At 47.7% G+C, this 21,344-nt stretch overlaps 1 protein-coding gene across 3 annotated transcripts in view; it reads right to left on the minus strand.

Annotated features, from left to right (window-relative positions):
- Positions 1–5,279: 5,279 nt before the first annotated feature.
- Positions 5,280–21,344, minus strand: part of LOC137426666 (ER membrane protein complex subunit 8) — a 46,682-nt gene continuing 30,617 nt past the window's right edge. For all 3 annotated transcript variants that reach the window (XM_068115437.2, XM_078779152.1, XM_068115438.2), the window contains exons 5-6: positions 10,722–10,816; positions 5,280–5,836 (exon numbers count right to left, since the gene is read on the minus strand). In XM_068115437.2, the coding sequence (XP_067971538.1) occupies positions 5,683–5,836; positions 10,722–10,816 (249 nt within the window). In that variant the 3' untranslated portion in view covers positions 5,280–5,682. The remainder of the gene's footprint in view (positions 5,837–10,721; positions 10,817–21,344) is intronic.

Genomic DNA, 21,344 nt, shown 5'->3' on the forward strand with positions numbered 1-21,344 from the left:
CCCAGCCAATGTTGCTCCCCCCCCACCCCCAGCCAATGTTGCTCCCCCCCACCCCCAGCCAATGTTGCTCCCCCCCACCCCCAGCCAATGTTGCTCCTCCCCACCCCCAGCCAATGTTGCTCCTCCCCAACCCCAGCCAATGTTGCTCCCCCCCACCCCCAGCCAATGTTGCTGCCCCTCCCCCAGACAATGATACTCCTCCCCCAGCAAATGTTGCTCCCTCCTCCCACCTCCAACCAATGTTGTTCTCCCTCCCTCCCTCCCTCCCTCCCCCCCCCCCAATGTTGCCAATAACACGATGCTTGTTTTACCACTCAATGTATCATGTCACACCCTCGGCGATTGAGGAATCCTCATACGTACAGTCACACCCTCGGCGATTGAGGAACCCTCATACATACTGTCACACCTTCGGCGATTGAGGAATCCTCATACGTACTGTCACCCTTGGCAATTGAGGAACCCTCATACGTTCTGTCACCCTTGGCAATTGAGGAACCCTCATACGTACTGTCACACCCTCGGCGATTGAGGAACCCTCATACGTACAGTCACACCCTCGGCGATTGAGGAACCCTCATACGTACTGTCACCCTTGGCAATTGAGGAACCCTCATACGTACTGTCACACCCTTGGCGATTGAGGAACCCTCATACGTACTGTCACACCCTTGGCGATTGAGGAATCCTCATACATACAGTCACACTCTCGGCGATTGAGGAACCCTCATACATACTGTCACACCCTCGGCGATTGAGGAATCCTCATACATACAGTCACACTCTCGGCGATTGAGGAACCCTCATACATACTGTCACACCCTCGGCGATTGAGGAATCCTCATACGTACTGTCACCCTTGGCAATTGAGGAACCCTCATACATACTGTCACACCCTCGGTGATTGAGGAACCCTCATACATACTGTCACACCCTAGGCGATTGAGGAACCCTCATACATACTGTCACACCCTAGGCGATTGAGGAACCCTCATACATACTGTCACACCCTCGGCGATTGAGGAATCCTCATACGTACTGTCACACCCTCGGCGATTGAGGAACCCTCATACATACTGTCACACCCTCGGCGATTGAGGAACCCTCATACATACTGTCACACCCTAGGCGATTGAGGAATCCTCATACGTACTGTCACACCCTCGGCGATTGAGGAATCCTCATACATACTGTCACATCCTCGGCGATTGAGGCACCCTTATACGTACTGTCACACCCTCGGCGATTGAGGAATCCTCATACATACTGTCACACCCTCGGCGATTGAGGAATCCTCATACATACTGTCACACCCTCGGCGATTGAGGCACCCTTATACGTACTGTCACACCCTCGGCGATTGAGGAATCCTCATACATAGTCACACCCTCGCCGATTGAGGAATCCTCATACATACTGTCACACCCTCGGCGATTGAGGCACCCTTATACGTACTGTCACACCCTCGGCGATTTAGGAACCCTCATACGTACCGTCACACCCTGGACGATTTAGGAACCCTCATACGTACCGTCACTCCCTCAGCGATTGAGGAACCCTCGTACGTACGTGTGGACTGTCATTACCCTGCGCTCACCAAGCGAAAAGCTGGGTTAGGCATTTGGTGCGTACGTGTCTGCATTTTAAAAATTCATTTTTCGGCAACTGTTGGTCCGATTGAGATGAAATTTTCACCATGAGGGCATACGCCTATGTGGAATATTTTTATGATAATTATGACGTCATAGGTCACGTGGTACAGGCGCCATCTTGGGAAAACTCCGCACCTCTATATCTCTGAAACCACTCCATGGAAAAAATTGAGATCTGGCTCAGTCAACTACTCCCCATGGGGAATAAGAAATGTTAATGTCGATGTCATCGGTGCCTTCGTTATGACGTCATAATTCAACACGTACAACACATATCCGATCATTATGAATTTTTGTTCTCAGCAACTGTTGGTCTGATGGACACGAAATTTTCACCATAGGAGCACCTCCTCCTGTAGAATATTTTAATGATAATCATGACGTCATTATTAATGAGGTTAATCCTCATTACCCAGTGTGGCAGCTACATTCAAATGTAAGGTGTGCACAGAGGGAGCTGCAGATGGAGGAAATGTTGAGTTGGATCTTGGAGACGACGTGAAGCTGGAAGGTGTGAAAACATTTTGCTACCTCGGAGACATGCTGAATGGAGAAGGTGGATCAGACTCGGCAACGGTTGCTAGAGTGAGATGTGCATGGAAGAGGTTTCGGGAACCGAGTGGCATGCTGATGAGGAGGGGAGTGTCGTTGAAGCTGAAGGGAAAGGTGTATGCTGCATGTGTGAGAAGTGTTATGATTTATGGGAGCGAGACATGGGTAATGAACGTAGAGCAGCAACGAAGGCTGGAAAGGGTGGAAATGCGAATGGTTCGATGGATGTGCGGAGTATCGTTGAGAGAGAGGAAGACAAATGATGAATTGCGAAAGATGATGGGAATAGAGCCTGTGATGGATGCTGTGAAGAGAAACAGGTTGAGGTGGTTTGGTCATGTGTTGAGGAAAGATGAAAGTGACTGGTTGAGAAGAGTGATGGAAATGAATGTAGAAGGAAGTAGAGGACGGGGAAGACCATTGAATTTCATTTTACTTGCTATTTAGTGTTTGCGCACAAAAACCGGGGTAACGGATCCAAATATTAATACCTGGGTGCACCTGATACTCGTCCTAGGTTAAACAGCACTGTCTCGTGTTCATATAAAACCTATTATAGTGAATCAGGGTTTCCAAACGTGTACGATCCATGTACATCGGGTATTCACGTTCGTTCGTTCGTACGTGACATGTCGGACGCGTCGTGTCATTGGAAAGGCTTTGCGGTTCGTGTCGGATTCGGATCGATAGGATCACACGGCGTCGAATGTGGCCAGAACATGACCGGATATCACGTGACTAGAAATGCGTCTGGGGTGATGAGGGTCGAATGAAACCAGAGATGAACACACTGCCCCATGGCGCAAATGGTCATGAACGAGGAGCTTTTCCGTGCGATCGATGTTAATGTGACAGGTGCTCAATCATCGATATGTACACACACACACACACACGACACTTCATCCCAAAGTGGTCCATCGCACTCGGAGCCGGATGCTCAATGGAGCCTGCACCAAGTGTAGTCCAAATCCGTCCATAACTTTGTGAGATTATCAAGCTCACGGACAGACAGACAAAGGTGAAAACATAAGCTCGGTCCGGCATCCGTATACAGGTTTCACAAGATCGGTGCTACCAGGTCTCGGAGTATCTAGGTACCGGTACCTGGGATCACCAGGGTATAAACTGTATGCTTTAGGACACTCGTGTGCCAAAACACGTACAACTAGAACGGGCACTCGGTAGAGCGCATACCTTCGCCGCAGCTACTGTTCTGTACTTGGCATGGGAGTGTAGGGAACAGAACAAAAATACGATTTTGACCTTTTCGTGACCTTGACCTTGACCTTTGACCCGATTGCTCCCAAAATCTAATCAAATGTGTCCCGTATAATAACCAATCATCCCACCAAATTTCATGCAATTCGGTTGAATACTTTTTGAGTTATGCGAATAACATACACACACACACACACACACAGACATACAAATAAATACACAGCGATCAAAACATAACCTTCCGCTTTTGCGAAGGTAAACATGCAATATTTTAACTTTTAAAGTGTAACAAATTATCAGGTACAAATCCTTGTTGTACCACGACAAACAGTCAGACACAAACACAGCACTAGGCTCGCTCGATAATTAATCACACCGGAAAACCAGGTGCACAGCTTCCACATCTGTGGATTTATCGATTGAGGTTCAGATATCCCGACTGATTCACCATTCAGAGAGCAGACGGATCAAGGTCCATATCAGGAAGCACTTGTAACAGATTCAGATTGGACCACACATCTTCTGGATCGATGGATGAAGCTTCGAAAGTGTGGGAGATGTTCCATGCTCGAGTACAGTACACTAAACCGAGTGTGCAGTGAACGTGCAAGAGTATGCAACGAACGTGCAAGAGTGTGCAACGAACGTGCAAGAGTGTGCAGTGAACGTGCAGTGAACGTCCAAGAGTGTGCAACGAATGTGTAAGTGTGTGCAGTGAACGTGGAAGTGTGTGCAGTGAACGTGGAAGTGTGTGCAGTGAACGTGGAAGTGTGTGCAGTGAACGTGCATGAGAGCAGTGAACGTGCACGAGTGTGCAGTAAACATGCAAGAGTGTGCACGTGTGCAGTGAACGTGGAAGAGTGTGCAGTGAACGTGGAAGTGTGTGCAGTGAACGTGGAAGTGTGTGCAGTGAACGTGGAAGTGTGTGCAGTGAACGTGGAAGTGTGTGCAGTGAACGTGCATGAGAGCAGTGAACGTGCACGAGTGTGCAGTGAACATGCAAGAGTGTGCACGTGTGCAGTGAACGTGGAAGAGTGTGCAGTGAACGTGGAAGTGTGCAGTGAACGTCCAAGAGTGTGCAACGAACGTGCAAGAGTGTGCAGTGAACGTGCAAGAATGTGCAGTGAACGTGCAAGAGTGTGCAGTGAGAGTGCAGTGAGTGTGCACAAGTGTGCAGTGAACGTGGAAGTGTGCACAGTTAACTTGCATGAGAGTGCAGAGAATGTGCACGAGTGTGCAGTGAACGTGCACGAGTGTGCAGTGAACATGCAAGAGTGTGCAGTGAACGTGGAAGAGTGTGCAGTGAACGTCCATGAGTGCAGTGAACGTGCACGAGTGTGCAGTGAACATGCAAGAGTGTGCAATGAGTGTGCAGTGAACGTGGAAGAGTGCAGTGAACGTGCATGAGAGTGCAGTGAACGTGCAAGAGTGTGCAGTGAACGTGCACGAGTGTGCAGTGAACATGCAAGTGTGCAATGAGTGTGCATGAGTGTGCAGTGAACGTGGAAGAGTGTGCAGTCATGCATGGATTGAAAACTTTTCATTGCATCCCAGACACTGCTTTGGACACTGCTTTCCCCTAAACCCGAATGAACATCGTATCCCAAAACTAATGTACTGTGAAAAAGTCATAAAAGTGGCTTCGTCTTAGAATGTGATCTTAAAACGCAGGAAAGTGTCTGCACAAAGATCTTTTGACCGAGCAACATTCCTGACATTTAGCAGCTCTCCGTCACCGAGTCAGGGACCATTTGGTGGGGGTGAAGGTGGACCTGTTGTGGCACAGGGTGTGGCTTGTTCGTGCGATCGTTTTAAACATACACAGTCAACAGGAAGGACGCAAGACTTGGCAATGGACAAGGTCCGAGCAGTGTTTATGAAATTGCACAAAGTCAGCCATCAGTGCTGAGACACCCTCAGAACAAAGGAAACGGTCGTTTCAAAAGGAATACATGATGGGTTGGATGATATATCCCTGGTATTAAGATGGACCACCACCCAAAAGGGGGAGCGGCCCAACGGTCACGTGGCTTTTCACAAATTTACATCGACAGGAGAAAACCGGGCAGAGATAAACGACTAAATGACAATTTCACAAGACATTCAAGTTGTTAGACACATTGTTGTTGTTACCAAGTTGTCATTACAAAATTAAATTAAAAAACACACAATGTAGGAAGTACCAAGATCAAGTGACAAGTTAATTTCAAATCATTAAAATAAAGTCTCATAAGATATAAGTTTCTTGGGAACCAAGAGCTCAGCACGAATCCAGGATCATGCGATTTACGTGATCGTTGGCCCAATCTCTTCGCAAGTCGTCCAGGTGGTTGTCGAAGTCACTGAGTTCCAGGTAGGCTCCGGAACGGATCAACGCCTCGCTCACGGGCACGCAGTCGGCCTCCGTGACGACGCTGCGCAAGGCCAGAGCACCATAACACCGTCAGCACTATAACACCGTCAGCACCACGGGGGCTGCCAGGCACCTCTACAGCTTTTATACCGTCCCAGCCATCAAGCTGACCACAATGCAACGTATACCTGGGCTGTTCATTTAATCCAAAGAGGTGAATTTTGATCCGTTCCATCCTAGTTCCTCAACGCCGTATACAAACATAAACTTTTTGGTCTTTAGAATTCATGGATCATCAGGGATCGGTGTAGTTTGACACGCAACCTCGTCGCTTCAACTCGAGATGATAACGGTACAGGAAGTACCCGCTTTGAAATTGCACAGAGTCCTTTTGCATGGGTCTTTTCCCATGGGACAAGGCCCAAACTGTCAGCACCTTGAAAGCGCCATTTTAGTGAAAGTGCCAGTCAGTCAGGTAAAACCACACAAACGTGTCACAAAATGATGTTGCTTAATCTCCAGGTTAAAGGATCCGTTGCAAAAACAAACAACATCTCCATAACCTTGAGTCCAACCAACATGTGCCACACATTCGTCATGCATATTGAAAAGGAACGAGACATCAAGGTCACATCATGTCGTCCTAAGCAACACTGCAACCTTACACCTCATTAAACTAGTCCGGTCTTAGAATTAAATGAACAGCCCTTACACAGACATCATCTTTCTTTTCGAATGATGATTCACCAACATTTACAACCGACCTAATTTCACCACACTGCTGATCGATACTTTTGCATACAGACATACACTACCGGTCAAAAGTTTAGGTACACACAACATATTATTTTAATTTTACTGTTTCATGTGCAAAATGGACATAAGATGTGAACAAAACTCTTACCAAAGATAAATCTGCTTATGTACTATTAATATATGGTGCTTCAATGCACCTTTCTTGTGTGAAACGTAGGTTTAAAGCAATTTTTGGAAATAGGTGAAAAAATGCAATACAAAATCTAAACTGAAACGTGAACTTAATGTTATAAACTTTTCATGTAAGGAGCAAAAACTGTTCACAAATACTCTGCTCTGTGTGGAATGAATGTTTGTACTTAGTTTCTTCATCACGTGAAATGTCTATTTGGCGTTAGCTGAACTTTGGCACCCATGTTCATGCAATCTGAAACAAAAAAACACTCATTACATTGTATGGCCAGCCTTTCTGTAAACATTTTTTGCAACACATGGCAATAATAGACATTGCACGTGATGAAGAAACTAAGAACAAACATTCATTCCACACAGAGCAGGGTATTTGTAAACAGTTTTTGCTCCTTACATGAAAAGTTTATAACATTAAGTTCACGTTTCAGTTTAGATTTTGTATTGCACTTTTTGACCTATTTCCAAAAATTGCTTTAAACCTACGTTTCACACAAGAAAGATGCATTGAAGCACAATATATTATCAGCAGATAAGCAGATTTATTTTTGGTAAGAGTTTTGTTCACATCTTATGTCCATTTTGCACATGAAACTAAAATATATAAAAAATGTTGGGTGTACCTAAACTTTTGACCGGTAGTGTATATCTGAAGAAAACACAGAAATACAGACGGCTGAGGAGCAAACATATGGACAGTGAGAAGGGAAGGGCCAATAGGAAGGAAGAACTGATATCGGAGTAGACTAGCTAGATATAATATAATTTGACACAAGGTGATAACACCTTAAATGAATGAAAAAACAACTGAGCAGAAGCTTAGGAACTGTTCCACAGGTAGGAGAAAAGTGGAACAAAAGATTTGGGGTGAGCTATTGACCTGGACTTGCGTAAAGGGATGAGCAGGTGAGGTGGACAATGATTGTGTGGAGCAAACTGGGATGAAGTGGGACGAATGATCGAAAATGCAGATCGCGCAAGGCAGAATAGTCAAGTTCAAATGAAAGGAAAGTCTTCAATTGGATGGTGGTGGAGAAAAAAAGCAAACTCTGAGCCTTGACATCCACCTTTGACATGCCAATGATCCTCGGCACTTTTGCCTCCATAGCTCGACCGCCTCATAGGATTGTGGGGGCGCAGCCCAAAGCAAGGACCTCCACTGCATAAATGAGTTCGGGAATGACTTGAGTCTAAAGAATGCTGAGGCTTTGTCGAAACTCCTTCAATATGCTTGGTTGTCCAAATTAATCAAACAAAGGATCACAAATCCTTTGGGTGTCTGTTGGGTGGTGCGTAGGTATGGCGGGAGGTTTACACTGGTATGCCCAAAGTGCGATACCAATATATATTGGTTATAATATAGAATTGTGTAACAAAGCCTGGTGTTGGCTTAGCAGTTAGGGTGCCGGCTTGGGATCCGAGGATCCTTGGTTCGAATCCAGGTCGATCGCTGAATTAACGCCAGGGGGGTTGACTCAGCCTGTCATCCTTCAGAGGTCGGCAAATTGAGTACCAGTTCACTGGTTATTCCCTGTGTATTGCAAGAGGTGACCAACGGGGTTGGCAGCAGGAAGGGCATCCGGCCATAAAACATTGCTTCAAAAAGGGGACCACGGTGCCCAAAAAAGGCCAACCCCTGCTCTGCGGGGAAAAATGGCATCTAAAGGTGTTTTTTTTTTTCTATACAATTTTGTAACATTTGTGGAGGTGAGTTATGTGTTGTAAAATTTTGGTGTACAAGGAGAACAGGTTATAACCTATTGGCAGCAGTCATGGGCTCTCAGGTACCAAACTATATCCTCAACTGTGGAAGCATTGGGTCAATTGATCTTCTGCTAACTTGGCCAAGAATGGGTTTGATTCTTGCCATTCTGTTGCAGTGCCAGCAAGGGGTGTATGATGCCTTAAACCAGTCAGACATGCCAAGTTGTCTCCCAGTTGAGCACAGGAACCTCTACATTTGTGTATGCCTGCCTTGCTCCTTGCATACAAGACATGCTGCATTCAATGCCATAATTTCTTCCCCACTGTTGGCTCATAGGACAAATGGCTATTCCATGAACAACATATTGCTTCTCAGGAGGGGCTGGAGGGAGGGTGGGGGAGAAGAAAGGAATCACAAATCTTTGGGATTACAGGAAGGACACCAGGAAATTAATTGAATCTCGGCTTAGGCAGTTGCCCGGTCTTTGCGTCTAAGGCCAGCCGTGATGTGCAATGATGTGCAAGGAAAAGGAAAAGGTCTCCAAACATGATGTGCAAGGAAAAAGTCTCCAAACTGGCAATGGGGAGAGAGCGTGAGCACAGCGATTGTAATTAAAGGAGAATCACAAAAGAGAGAAAAAAGTAGAACTGCACATACATGACAACACAGCATATTGACCATCTATTCAGTACATACACAAAAATGATATGTGCTCTAGACATAACTTTTACCTAACTTATGGCGCTTTTACACCACGGTTCTGTACCGTACTGTAACCAAAATCCGTTTTTTTCGTTTTTCCATTGCCAAGCGAACCGTACCGTACCTAATTACCTGTGCTAAATTTGGTTCCTGCTGTGGATATGTACCAAGCGAGCTGAACCTGGACCTATGGGTGGAGCTAGCAATACTGCAGACCGTTGATTGGTCAATCACATTCGTCAATTCAGGAAGAAAGTGAAAGGTAGTCGTAATGTTACTAGCTATATATAAAGGCTAACGTAACGTACTGTACCCGTATTCTTTGTTTGCGCCGATGAACAAGGCCCAAATCTTCGTTGTCGGTCTTCATAATTGTCTGCAAAGGTGTCTTTCTCTTTTTATCTGTCCTCTTTCTGGCGTCTTTCAGCTTCTTCTCAAACACTTCCTTCTCAAACACGTCCTCTCTCTTTGTTTGCATTTCGCTAAAAATAAAACCAAAACCCGACGAAGAAGTAAAAGAGCTTCAAGTTCCTCCATAGTTGCGGATCTGTTTACAGTTTAGTGTCACATGAGAAACTAGAACGGCACTCAGTAGAGAGCACACCTCCACCAGGTGAACAGTTTACGTTTTGTATCCCAGAGTAGACCAGAAAATCACAATACAGAATCACATTTAATCAAAATCATCCGTCCACAACTTTTTTAATTTAATCATTGGCATCATGTCGTTCTTGTCACAAGTCAAGTCAAGTTCTTGTCACTTGTCACATACGCTACATATCTGCCAAAATTCGTCCGAATCCGTCCACAACTTTTTGAGATATTTTTGAGATTTTGAGATATCTAGAACGGCACTCAGTAGAGAGCATAGCTCCGCCTGGTTAGCCATATCACTCAATGGTGAAGAATCACTTTAAAATTATACTAGCTGGGTCCGGATCCAGATCTTCACCAAAATCGAATAGATTCTTCCTCGTCACACACACAACCTGTCCAACAAGTTTTCGTCCAAATCCTTCCACAACTTTTTGAGATATCCTGATATGTATCGTTTTTGGCCCTGTCTCCCAAAGGTGAATAATCACTTTTAAAATTCTAATAGCCGGATCCGGATCCGGATCTTCACCAAAATCTAATCGTTTCGTCCTTGTCACATACGCTACATCTCTGCCAAATTTCGTCCGAATCCGTCCACAACATTTTGATATATCTTGTTCACAGACAAACAGACAGGGGTGAAAACATCACCTTTATCCAACTTTGGTGGCGGATGTAATTACGTCACCAAAGCGGTCGCGTTTTTTTTTTCGTCACTTCAGATAACTCAACCTATTTTAACGGTTCTGTTGTGCGATGGAAAAACGACACAGGGATTACCGTACCGTACCGAACCGTGCTGTACAGTGCCGTACCGTTCTGTGCAATGTAAAAGTGCCATTACTCTTCCCTCTACCTATTACAATCATCCTTTCCCTACTTTCCCCCACACCCTCCTATCCTTCCTGCTTCTCTTGTCTCAATGTAGCTCCTTCTCCCTCCGTGCATACATAATAAGCAGATGGCCCAGTGATAGAGGAAAGTTGCAAGTACTTACAAGCTGCTGTCCTTTAGACTCCACTTTCCCTCATTGTACTTGTAAACCTTCAGGGGGAGCTGACTGTGCCTCGGGCATAGTCCCTCGTTTTCCAGCTGGTTGATCAGGAATGGCATGACATATGTGGGAAGAAGAAGGACAAATAAATGGAAACAGTAAGAAAGGGAGAGCGGGAGGGAGTGGAGTTTAAAAAAAAAAAGTACATTAAATGTATTAGGAACGAGGGAGCTCAAAGAACTGGAGTTCATGATGTATATTGTTATGAATTTGGTAATGCAACATCTAGAGCTAGGTAGATCTGAATAGGTAGGTATTCGGCTGTCGTGACAGGGACTCTACATGTAATAAGTTATTGATGTTCAGGCGGTTGTCGGGGTAAGATGTATGAGTGTGGATCTACCTGGAGATTCGAGTGTTAAATAGTGAGGGGTTAAAGGTAACGCCCCTGTGAGTCTCACCTAGTAATCAAACCTTTGTCCTTTATGGCACTGCAAACCACATAAACATTAGTTAGGTCCTTAGCGCAACATTAAATAATCCCCCTTTCCCTGACAAGGACTTCGTAATAAATTGACAGGAAACCAGGTCAAAAACACCGCCACGATTGGCCGCCACCGTGTACACCTCCAAAGGCCTACAAACCTGGCCGGCACGTGTTATGCCAGGACCGCAGGGTCGCGTAACGGGGGAGATGTCAGGAGTCGCGGGAGGCTTTGATTGGCTGAGGAGTGCGCAATGTGACGTCATCGGCCACCAATATAGGCGACGGTCGGACGCCATTTCAGGAGTTCGCCAGTAGAGTTGAGTTGAGTTCGTGGCAGGCACTGGGAGACGCAGGCAGGCACCAGAGAGTTGAGCGGTGGTGGAGAGTTGGAGAGGACACGCCATTCCAGTCGCAGTTCGAGTGCAGTTCGGGTTGTAGGGAGTCGCAGGAGACACACGAGAGCACACCCAGTTGGCACTGAGCAGTTCGTTGGCACTTGGCTGCCAGCACTCCCGCGTCGAGTCGAGTGGAGTTGAAAGGAGTCCTTCCTGTCCCTGGTCAAGTGGAGCCGCTGGCCTGCGTCGGACGCGTGGTGCTTGGAGCGAGGGGCCTCGTGGTGTGCGATCGGGCCGGAAGGAGCGGTGCTGGACACCAACAATACAAGACGACAAAGACAGATAAGCCCGATCTCCGCGTATATTTTGAACGACGGGACGTGTTATTTTCGTGATTAATCTCCCTCGTTTGTGTTTGCTGTCAGTCGTGTGGGGACGTCCCGATTTAGGTTTATTAGAATTATTAGATTTACCGGCGGGCTTTTTCACTGGCTTTACTTTTCCTAATAAACCCTTATATTACTTTTTGTACATAATATCTGAACGCAGTTTTCCTGGGTGTTTGATTTTAATAGATAAGGTTGCGGAGCCTTCGCTGCGCCCCGCCATTCCGCGCGTTGGTGTTGAACTTGAGTCCGCCATTGAGTGTTCGCCTCGGGAGTTAAAGTCTCGCAAATCGGTCATCCGTAACTGTGGTGTTAATCACGGTTACGCGACAAGTGGTGTCAGGAGTGTAGGATTTGAACCCGTCGGACAAATTTTTTTTGTCCGCGGCGAGACATCGACACGGTCGGACAAATTTTTTTGTCCGCGGGGAGACATCGACACGGTCGGGCGTACATTGCGCCCGACGTTCGAACGCAAAATTTTTATAGTCGAGGCGGAGAAATTTAATAATCAATCGGGCAAACGGAGCGCGATATCGCGTCTTCGTCAAATTTAAATTGTGTTACTGGAATTATTAAAATAAATACGCGCGCGGGAAACAATCTTCCGGAAAGCGGATGTCGGAAATTGACGAGATGGAAGTACGCAGCGAGGCCTCCGTCAGCGTCGGGAGTGAGCCGGAAATGGGGGATAAGGAGGATAGCGTTGGAACTTTCCCCGCCGCTGGGACGGCCCCGATAGATCTCCAGACCATAGTAAATTTAATAAATGCTCAGAGGGCCGATAGTGAGCGATTGGGAAAGCAGATGGGAGACATGAACGCACAGAGTGAGCGAGCCAATCGGGAATTGAATGACAAAATTGAAGGAATGGAAAGAAAAATGGAGTCCCAGGGGAAGGAATGTAGGGAAGGAATGAAGGGAATGAGTGATCGATTGGAGGAACAAATTGAAGGGATGGAAAATAAAATGGAGTCGCAGGGGAAGGAATGGAGGAATGAAATAAAGGAAAGGAATGAACAATTGGAAGGAAAAATTGGGGAAATGGCACAGCAGCTGGGGGAACGAATTGATGGCATAGAAGGGAGAGTGCAAAACCAAATTACGGACAGACTGGGGAAATTTGAGGGTAAAGTAGAAACTCAAATGGGGGAGATGGAAAAAGCCATAGGGGTGGAAATTGAATTGAAACGGGAAGAATTAATGTCAAAAATAGAGGAGGGCGTGACGCAGGCTGTCCAAATGGGGGAAAAGTTGGAGGGTCAGATTGGTGCCACAAATGCTCGAATTGATAAAGCAAATGGGGACCTGGAAGGCTATCGGGACCGTGTGGATGTCACAACACCCCAACCGGGGGATGAATTTGGAATTGTGCAGCACCAGGGCGGTGGTGCGGAGCAAGAGGGGGTAGAGTTTTTGGGGGTCCGTGCAATGGAGCCGGACCAGGTATTTATTGGGGATATTGATCAAAGCCTGGCGGGGCCAGGAATGATTTGTAATGATGATGATGATGAGGATGATTTGATCCAGCGGCTGGAGACCTGTGACAGTCCCATGGAGGTAGAGCTTGTTCAGGCCCAAAGGAGTCTGGGGGAAGAGGTGAGTTGGTCCAAGGAGGTGGTTGGAATGACCGAGGGGACGCTCACTGTACACTGCTATTTGGAAACAGAGGCTCCAAAATTGGACAACCAGTTGGGGGAGTGTGTTGGCTCCGGGCTGGATTTGGATCTTGGAGGATCGGGAGATAGAGCTTCTGGAGATTTGGTCCCTGTAGGGAATTTGGATCAACTGCAGGGAGGGGCAGAACAACCGGTGGTAGAGGTTGTTCCCTGCAGCTGCGGTTTGGCGGTGGGAAGGAAAATTTGTAAAATAAAATTACAATGGGAAATTGATTTGGAGCAGCCATGGTTTGGATTGGTCCCCGGGCTGCGGGATCTGGATATGGAGAGGTCATGGGTGATGGCCTCGGGCAAAAGTTGCCCCTTTCAAAATTTGGGTATGCCAGCCAGCTGGGGGGCTGTGATGGCGAGATTTGGACGTGGGGTCCAGCCTTGGGTGTCGAGGTACGACCTGGGTCCCACGGGGGGTCTGGTGGAGTGTGGCGTCCCTTGTCCGTCGGGGCGCCGTCCGAGCTGGTGGCTCGGGCCGGCAGGGTCACCGGACCCTGGTGGGGGTTAAGACCTCCAGGGAGGTCCGAGGTGGTTTCTCAAGCCTGGGATGGCAAATATTGAGGACCACTAGGGGGAGGTGTTGTGGGTCGCGCTTTGGTGGTGGCACTGTGGACGGCCAACTTGGGACTGATGTGGTGACCACCCGGGCATGCGGCCTGGCACTCTCCTCCAGGGACTCTGGGACAACCAGCATGTGGTGACCTGGCATGGTGGTTGGTCTATGGACGCGGGTCAAACCGAATGGACAGGGATGGAGATAGCCTGCCGGACAACCATTGGGGCATCTGTGGAACGTGATGGTGTGAGTGACCTTCCACAGATGCTCCGTTGTGATTTATGGACTCTCGGGTTGGGAAGAGAGCCATGGGGATGTGAATCGGGAGATGTGTAACGAGCCGAGCATATGGGCCATGCTCGGCTGGCATGTGTATGGCAAAGCATCCTTCTTTGGTGAGGTGAGTGAAATGTGACAAATGTTTGGCATGGGTAATCTGTGGGTTAGATGCAAATTTAAGGGTGGATTGTGAAATGCCATGGTGGACACTGTATAGTGACGCCATTATTGATCCAGGTGTGTAGACCAAAGTGTTGGAGGCTGTGATGAAATTAATAGGGTAGCAAGACACAGCTTTCAACTGGTTGCGGGGGCAACTGTGCTGATATTTGGGACGCGGGATGATGGGGATGTAGTTGTGTAGCCTGAGGGTCAACGTGGTGCTGTGCGTGTCCGAGGTGTGTGGACCATGTCTTCTGGGTGGGTCTCCTGGTGGAGCATGGCTGTTGACTGGACCTTGGTGTGGTCAAGTGTGGGTGAGCACTGGGGGGCTGCAGTTCTGTAGTCGGACTGGGGGATGATGGGGAGGTGCAGGGGACGTGGCTGTAGGGATGCCACGCACTGCGACCGTGCCCCCCAGGGCCGAGGTTGTGTGTGCGGTAGTGTGTGTTGTGGCAGCAAGTGCTCACCACATTGGCCAGCTGGGGCTGCTGCAGCTGTGTTCCTCGCAGGGGGGCCGAAGGATGGATGGTGGGTCGCACCCTTATGGACACTCATGGGCCATGTTGGCGTTTTGACTGCTCACCTTGTCCCGATGACCCTTGCACGGTAGAGGTGCAGAGCTGTCGTGGCCACAGGTAGTTGTGTAGTGATGATCACCGTTGGATGCGGATCCACATACCTGCCAGTGTAGTGGGGACAAAAGAGAAATTTGGAAGTATTTGGTAGGCCCAATGTGAAATTTTGGGAATTGTATGGGTGGATGGCACCTTTGGACCTGACCAACCTGCAACTACCTGCACTTGAGGTGAGTGTTTTGAGGAGTACTGTCCCAGGCTTCAGGACTTGCTTTGGGAAATTGGGGACATGTAATTTGGAGTTGGGAGGCGGGTGTGAGTGATGACATGGCCGGTGAGGGGATGGAATGGGAGCCACAGTGTCTTGTGGGTGGCGTATGTTTTTGTATTGTGGTTACGTGTTTTGATGTGGTCGTGAGAGTGGAACCTGGAGAGTGTGTGATGATTATTGGAGATAATGAGGGGTGATAATTGTGCTTGTGGAAATGTGCTTTTGGGAAGATGTGATGGTTTAAATGTGAACTGGGGGAATTTCACATGTAGCAGGCCATGGCAAGCCTTGTAACACCTTTTACACCATCTATGGAATTGTACTGAATTGTGCTGAGTTGTGTGGAGAATTGAATGGCAGTGGGGGAGGAAGTGTGTTTTGGGGTCTTGTGGGTGGGGAAGGTGTGTGTGTCCGCAGGTACAGAGCAAGCTCTGAGGAGCGATGCCTGCGGGCCCCCCTCTGCGGCAATTACCCCTGGCAGCCGGTGGTAACTGGAAATTGGAGCTCGTCGGTGGAGGGTCTGGTTGGGCGCCGCGGGGTGAGGAAGTCCCCCGGTGACCCGTGTTGCTGCGTGAAAGCAGGAGGCAAAGGAGCCTGGTGTGTGTGGAGACCCTCACCGGCGAGGTAACGGCGGAAAGGGGCTGTTGGGCTGTCACGGGGCCAAGAGGTAAAGGGGGGGGGGGGCAATGAATTTGTAAGTCGGTTGACTTGTTTTTGGGACTGCGGGCACCACAGCCTGATGCGCCCCCACCATCTTTTGTGCGGTACCTCCCCGCTGCCTAGTTGAGGAATGCACACACACGTGAATGACATCAATGCCATGGTCCTGCAGGGGGTGTATTGGGAATAAGTGCTTTGTTGATTTTTGAAATGCCTTGATGACCTATGGAATGAGAATGAGTGGTTAAGGGGTCTGTGTTGCATGAATGTGGGCGAAATCCACCGAGCCGTGTCACTCACCTGTAACATCTGGACAGGGCCCGTGGAAATTTAGTGGGATGCATTGGGGATGGCCCCGCAGGTAAGGTTGTGTCTTGTGGCATCCACCGGGGGACGCGGTCTGTAGACCGGGGTATGTACAAAGGTTAGAGTTTTGAGTTTTGGAAAGATGGTTAAGTTTTGTGGTTAAGTTAGTGTTGTGTGTTGTTGTTTCCTCCCTCCACAGGAACAACGAAGAAGATGTACATACTTGCATGATGGTTAAGGGGTTCAGCATGTTAAGGAAGTGTAGGTAGGTAGTCCGACTCACTTCCCACAGCCCTTCCTGATTTATTTCATAGGTTAATTAAGTGTGTGACAGTAAGTGTTAAGGCTGGAATGGTAGCCCTGCGGTGAACCTTGCAGGAGCTACGGTTCCAGGGGGGGGGGCTGTGTTATGAATTTGGTAATGCAACATCTAGAGCTAGGTAGATCTGAATAGGTAGGTATTCGGCTGTCGTGACAGGGACTCTACATGTAATAAGTTATTGATGTTCAGGCGGTTGTCGGGGTAAGATGTATGAGTGTGGATCTACCTGGAGATTCGAGTGTTAAATAGTGAGGGGTTAAAGGTAACGCCCCTGTGAGTCTCACCTAGTAATCAAACCTTTGTCCTTTATGGCACTGCAAACCACATAAACATTAGTTAGGTCCTTAGCGCAACATTAAATAATCCCCCTTTCCCTGACAAGGACTTCGTAATAAATTGACAGGAAACCAGGTCAAAAACACCGCCACGATTGGCCGCCACCGTGTACACCTCCAAAGGCCTACAAACCTGGCCGGCACGTGTTATGCCAGGACCGCAGGGTCGCGTAACGGGGGAGATGTCAGGAGTCGCGGGAGGCTTTGATTGGCTGAGGAGTGCGCAATGTGACGTCATCGGCCACCAATATAGGCGACGGTCGGACGCCATTTCAGGAGTTCGCCAGTAGAGTTGAGTTGAGTTCGTGGCAGGCACTGGGAGACGCAGGCAGGCACCAGAGAGTTGAGCGGTGGTGGAGAGTTGGAGAGGACACGCCATTCCAGTCGCAGTTCGAGTGCAGTTCGGGTTGTAGGGAGTCGCAGGAGACACACGAGAGCACACCCAGTTGGCACTGAGCAGTTCGTTGGCACTTGGCTGCCAGCACTCCCGCGTCGAGTCGAGTGGAGTTGAAAGGAGTCCTTCCTGTCCCTGGTCAAGTGGAGCCGCTGGCCTGCGTCGGACGCGTGGTGCTTGGAGCGAGGGGCCTCGTGGTGTGCGATCGGGCCGGAAGGAGCGGTGCTGTACACCAACAATACAAGACGACAAAGACAGATAAGCCCGATCTCCGCGTATATTTTGAACGACGGGACGTGTTATTTTCGTGATTAATCTCCCTCGTTTGTGTTTGCTGTCAGTCGTGTGGGGACGTCCCGATTTAGGTTTATTAGAATTATTAGATTTACCGGCGGGCTTTTTCACTGGCTTTACTTTTCCTAATAAACCCTTATATTACTTTTTGTACATAATATCTGAACGCAGTTTTCCTGGGTGTTTGATTTTAATAGATAAGGTTGCGGAGCCTTCGCTGCGCCCCGCCATTCCGCGCGTTGGTGTTGAACTTGAGTCCGCCATTGAGTGTTCGCCTCGGGAGTTAAAGTCTCGCAAATCGGTCATCCGTAACTGTGGTGTTAATCACGGTTACGCGACAATATGCAGGAGGGCCTTGCCCTTCGCGGGGTATACGTTCTTGAAAATCCCCGTGAATGCCATATCTGCAAACTTAGGGGATAATGAGGAAATTAGTGTTAGGGATTTCAACTTTAAAATTTGTCCAAACTACCATTAATTAACATGCTTGCGCATTGTTTTTTTGCTACTTATTTTCATGAATAAAATAGTTATCAAGAACATAAAATTAAGTTTTGTTTTCCTGCACTAGCATGGAGCAGTGGAAATTCCATGTAATGCAAAATCCCCTAAGTCCTCAACTACCCTCCCCACTCCCCCCAAACCACAACTCTTCAACCTCTCCCTCACAACCCGAAGTCCTAACCTCTCCCTCCAAACCCGAAGTCCTCACCTCCCCCTCCCAACCCGAAGTCCTAACCTCCCCCTCCCAACCCGAAGTCCTAACCTCCCCCTCCCAACCCGAAGACCTAACCTCCCCCTCCCAACCCGAAGTCCTAACCTCCCCCTCCCAACCCGAAGTCCTAACCTCCCCTCCCAACCTGAAGTCCTAACCTCCCCCACCCAACCCTAAAGCGTCAATCCTCTGCCCACCCCAAGCCATCAAACAACCTCCCCACCCATCAAGGTCACCTGTCCAACACAATATGCGGAAAAGATATGTGACCATGAACAGGTCATGGCCTGTCATGATTGCATGTCCGACTCGCAGTCTAGCAAGACATGCGGAAAAGCTATGTGGTCATGAGCAGGTCATGGCCAGTCATGGTCGCCTGTCGAACACAATCCCACGAGATATTGCTGAAAAGATATGTGATACATGAGCAGGTCATGGCCCGTCATGATCAAATGTCCAACTCTCAGTCTCGCAAGATATGCGGAAAAGCTATGTGATCATGAGCAGGTCATGGCCCGTCATGGTCACCTGTCGAACACAATCCCACGAGATATTGCGGAAAAGCTATGTGGTCATGAGCAGGTCATGGCCCGTCATGATCAATTGTCCAACTCTCAGTCTCGCAAGATATGCGGAGAAGCTATGTGATCATGAGCAGGTCATGGCCCGTCATGATCAAATGTCCAACTCTCAGTCTCGCAAGATATGCGGAGAAGCTATGTGATCATGAGCAGGTCATGGCCCGTTATGGTCGCCTGTCGAACACAATCCCACGAGATATTGCGGAAAAGCTATGTGGTCATGAGCAGGTCAAGGCCCGTCATGATCAAATGTCCAACTCTGTCTCGCAAGATATGCGGAGAAGCTATGTGATCATGAGCAGATCATGGCCCGTCATGGTCGCCTGTCAAACACAATCCCACGAGATATTGCGGAAAAGCTATGTGGTCATGAGCAGGTCATGGCCCGTCATGATCAAATGTCCAACTCTGTCTCGCAAGATATGCGGAGAAGCTATGTGATCATGAGCAGATCATGGCCCGTCATGGTCGCCTGTCAAACACAATCCCACGAGATATTGCGGAAAAGCTATGTGGTCATGAGCAGGTCATGGCCCGTCATGATCAAATGTCCAACTCTCAGTCTCGCAAGGTATGCGGAGAAGCTATGTGATCATGAGCAGGTCATGGCCCGTCATGGTTGCCTGTCAAACACAATCCCACGAGATATTGCGGAAAAGCTATGTGGTCATGAGCAGGTCATGGCCCGTCATGATCAAATGTCCAACTCTGTCTCGCAAGATATGTGGAAAAGCCATGTGATCATAAGCAGGTCATGGCCCGTCACGGTCGCCTGTCCAACTCAATCCCGTGAGATATTCATAAAAGATATGCGCCAATAAATGACAATCAATTATAATTGTCTTCTTCTTTATGCACATACGCACACCGTTAAAAGTAAATAATGACCCTGGACAAATACCTTTTATGACGGGTTTAAGCCCTGCTTGAGAGAATGACAATCCCCTCCCCACTTCAAGCCTTCAAACCCCTTTCCCATCCATTTCGGCCGTTTGTCCAACTCACAATCCCACGAGATATGAGGAAAAGATGTGTGACAATAAACAGCCCAAGCCAATCATCTTCCTGAATACGAATGGTTAAAAGTAAATAATGACCTTGGACAAATTTCAAAACGACATGGGTTAAATATCTGCTTGAGAGAATGCCACATAGTTATTTGGGCGGTGCATAAGTTAACAGACCGCTGTCTCGATCGCTGAGGCCGATCTCCACAAGGTCCGTGAGACCTATTGGATCAAAATCCTTTTAACTGTCGCTTTGGTGGCCTTAAAACGCTTTTGTGGACAACAGGAAAATGGCCTTAGAACGATCATTCATTCATTCATTTTTTGTAGTTTTACAATGAAGGGAAAATGTAGAGGGAGTGCATAGCGATTGTGAATATGACAGCAATTTGGCTTCGCATAGCAGTGAGCACCAAAATGGCGGCCGTAAGATTTATCACCAGGATGACATTGTGGATGAGTGCAGTCAGGCCAGCTGTCCAACCATGTGCCTGCCTGTGTGTGTGTGTCTTGTGAAGAAGAAGAAGAAGAAGAAGAAGAAGAGGCAGCAGAAGAAAAAGAGGAGTAAGAGGAAGAAGCTGAATGAGGAGATAAAATCGATCATGATAAAGAAGAGGAAGATCGTGGTGTGATTCCAGAAAATAAGGGAATTTAAGCATGTTAATGTGCCTGTGTGTATGTGTCTTGTGAACAGGACGAAGAAGAAGAAGCTGAATGAGGAGATAAAATCGATCATGATGAAGAAGAGGAAGATCATGATGTGATGATGCCAGAAATAAGGGAATTTAAGCATTTTAATGTGCCTGTGTGTGTGTATGTATGTGTCTTGTGAAGAAGATGAAGAAGGAGAAGAAGAAGCTGAATGAGGAGATAAAATCGATCATGATGAAGAGGAAGATCGTGGTGTGATGCCAGAAAATAAAGGAATTTAAGCATTTTAATGTTTTCCAAAGCTTTTAAAGGAAGGGAGAAAAAAGCATTTTTTTTCAATGAAGATATGGAGACCATGGGGAAGGAAAAGGAGAGATGTAGAGGAAAGACAAGCAGAATACAATTGTGTCCGAGTAAAAGTTTTTTGGAAGTTGGGGGCCTGGAGGGGGGGGGGGGTTAAAGCAAGGAGAAATGGGATAGCGTTGAAGGTAGTAAGGACAAAATTTTTGGGAAAAAAAAGAAAATAAGCAGGACGACAAAACTTCATAGCGGAGCCGATTAAGTTTCGGCTAGCCGTGAAGGCCGAGGCTGCGTAAAAAAAAAAAAATTCAACAAAAATATCGAAAAGGTACAATTTATC

The sequence above is a fragment of the Myxine glutinosa genome, chromosome 5 (assembly GCF_964187855.1).
Source record: "Myxine glutinosa chromosome 5, kmMyxGlut1.1, whole genome shotgun sequence".
NCBI classification, from domain to species: domain Eukaryota; kingdom Metazoa; phylum Chordata; class Myxini; order Myxiniformes; family Myxinidae; genus Myxine; species Myxine glutinosa.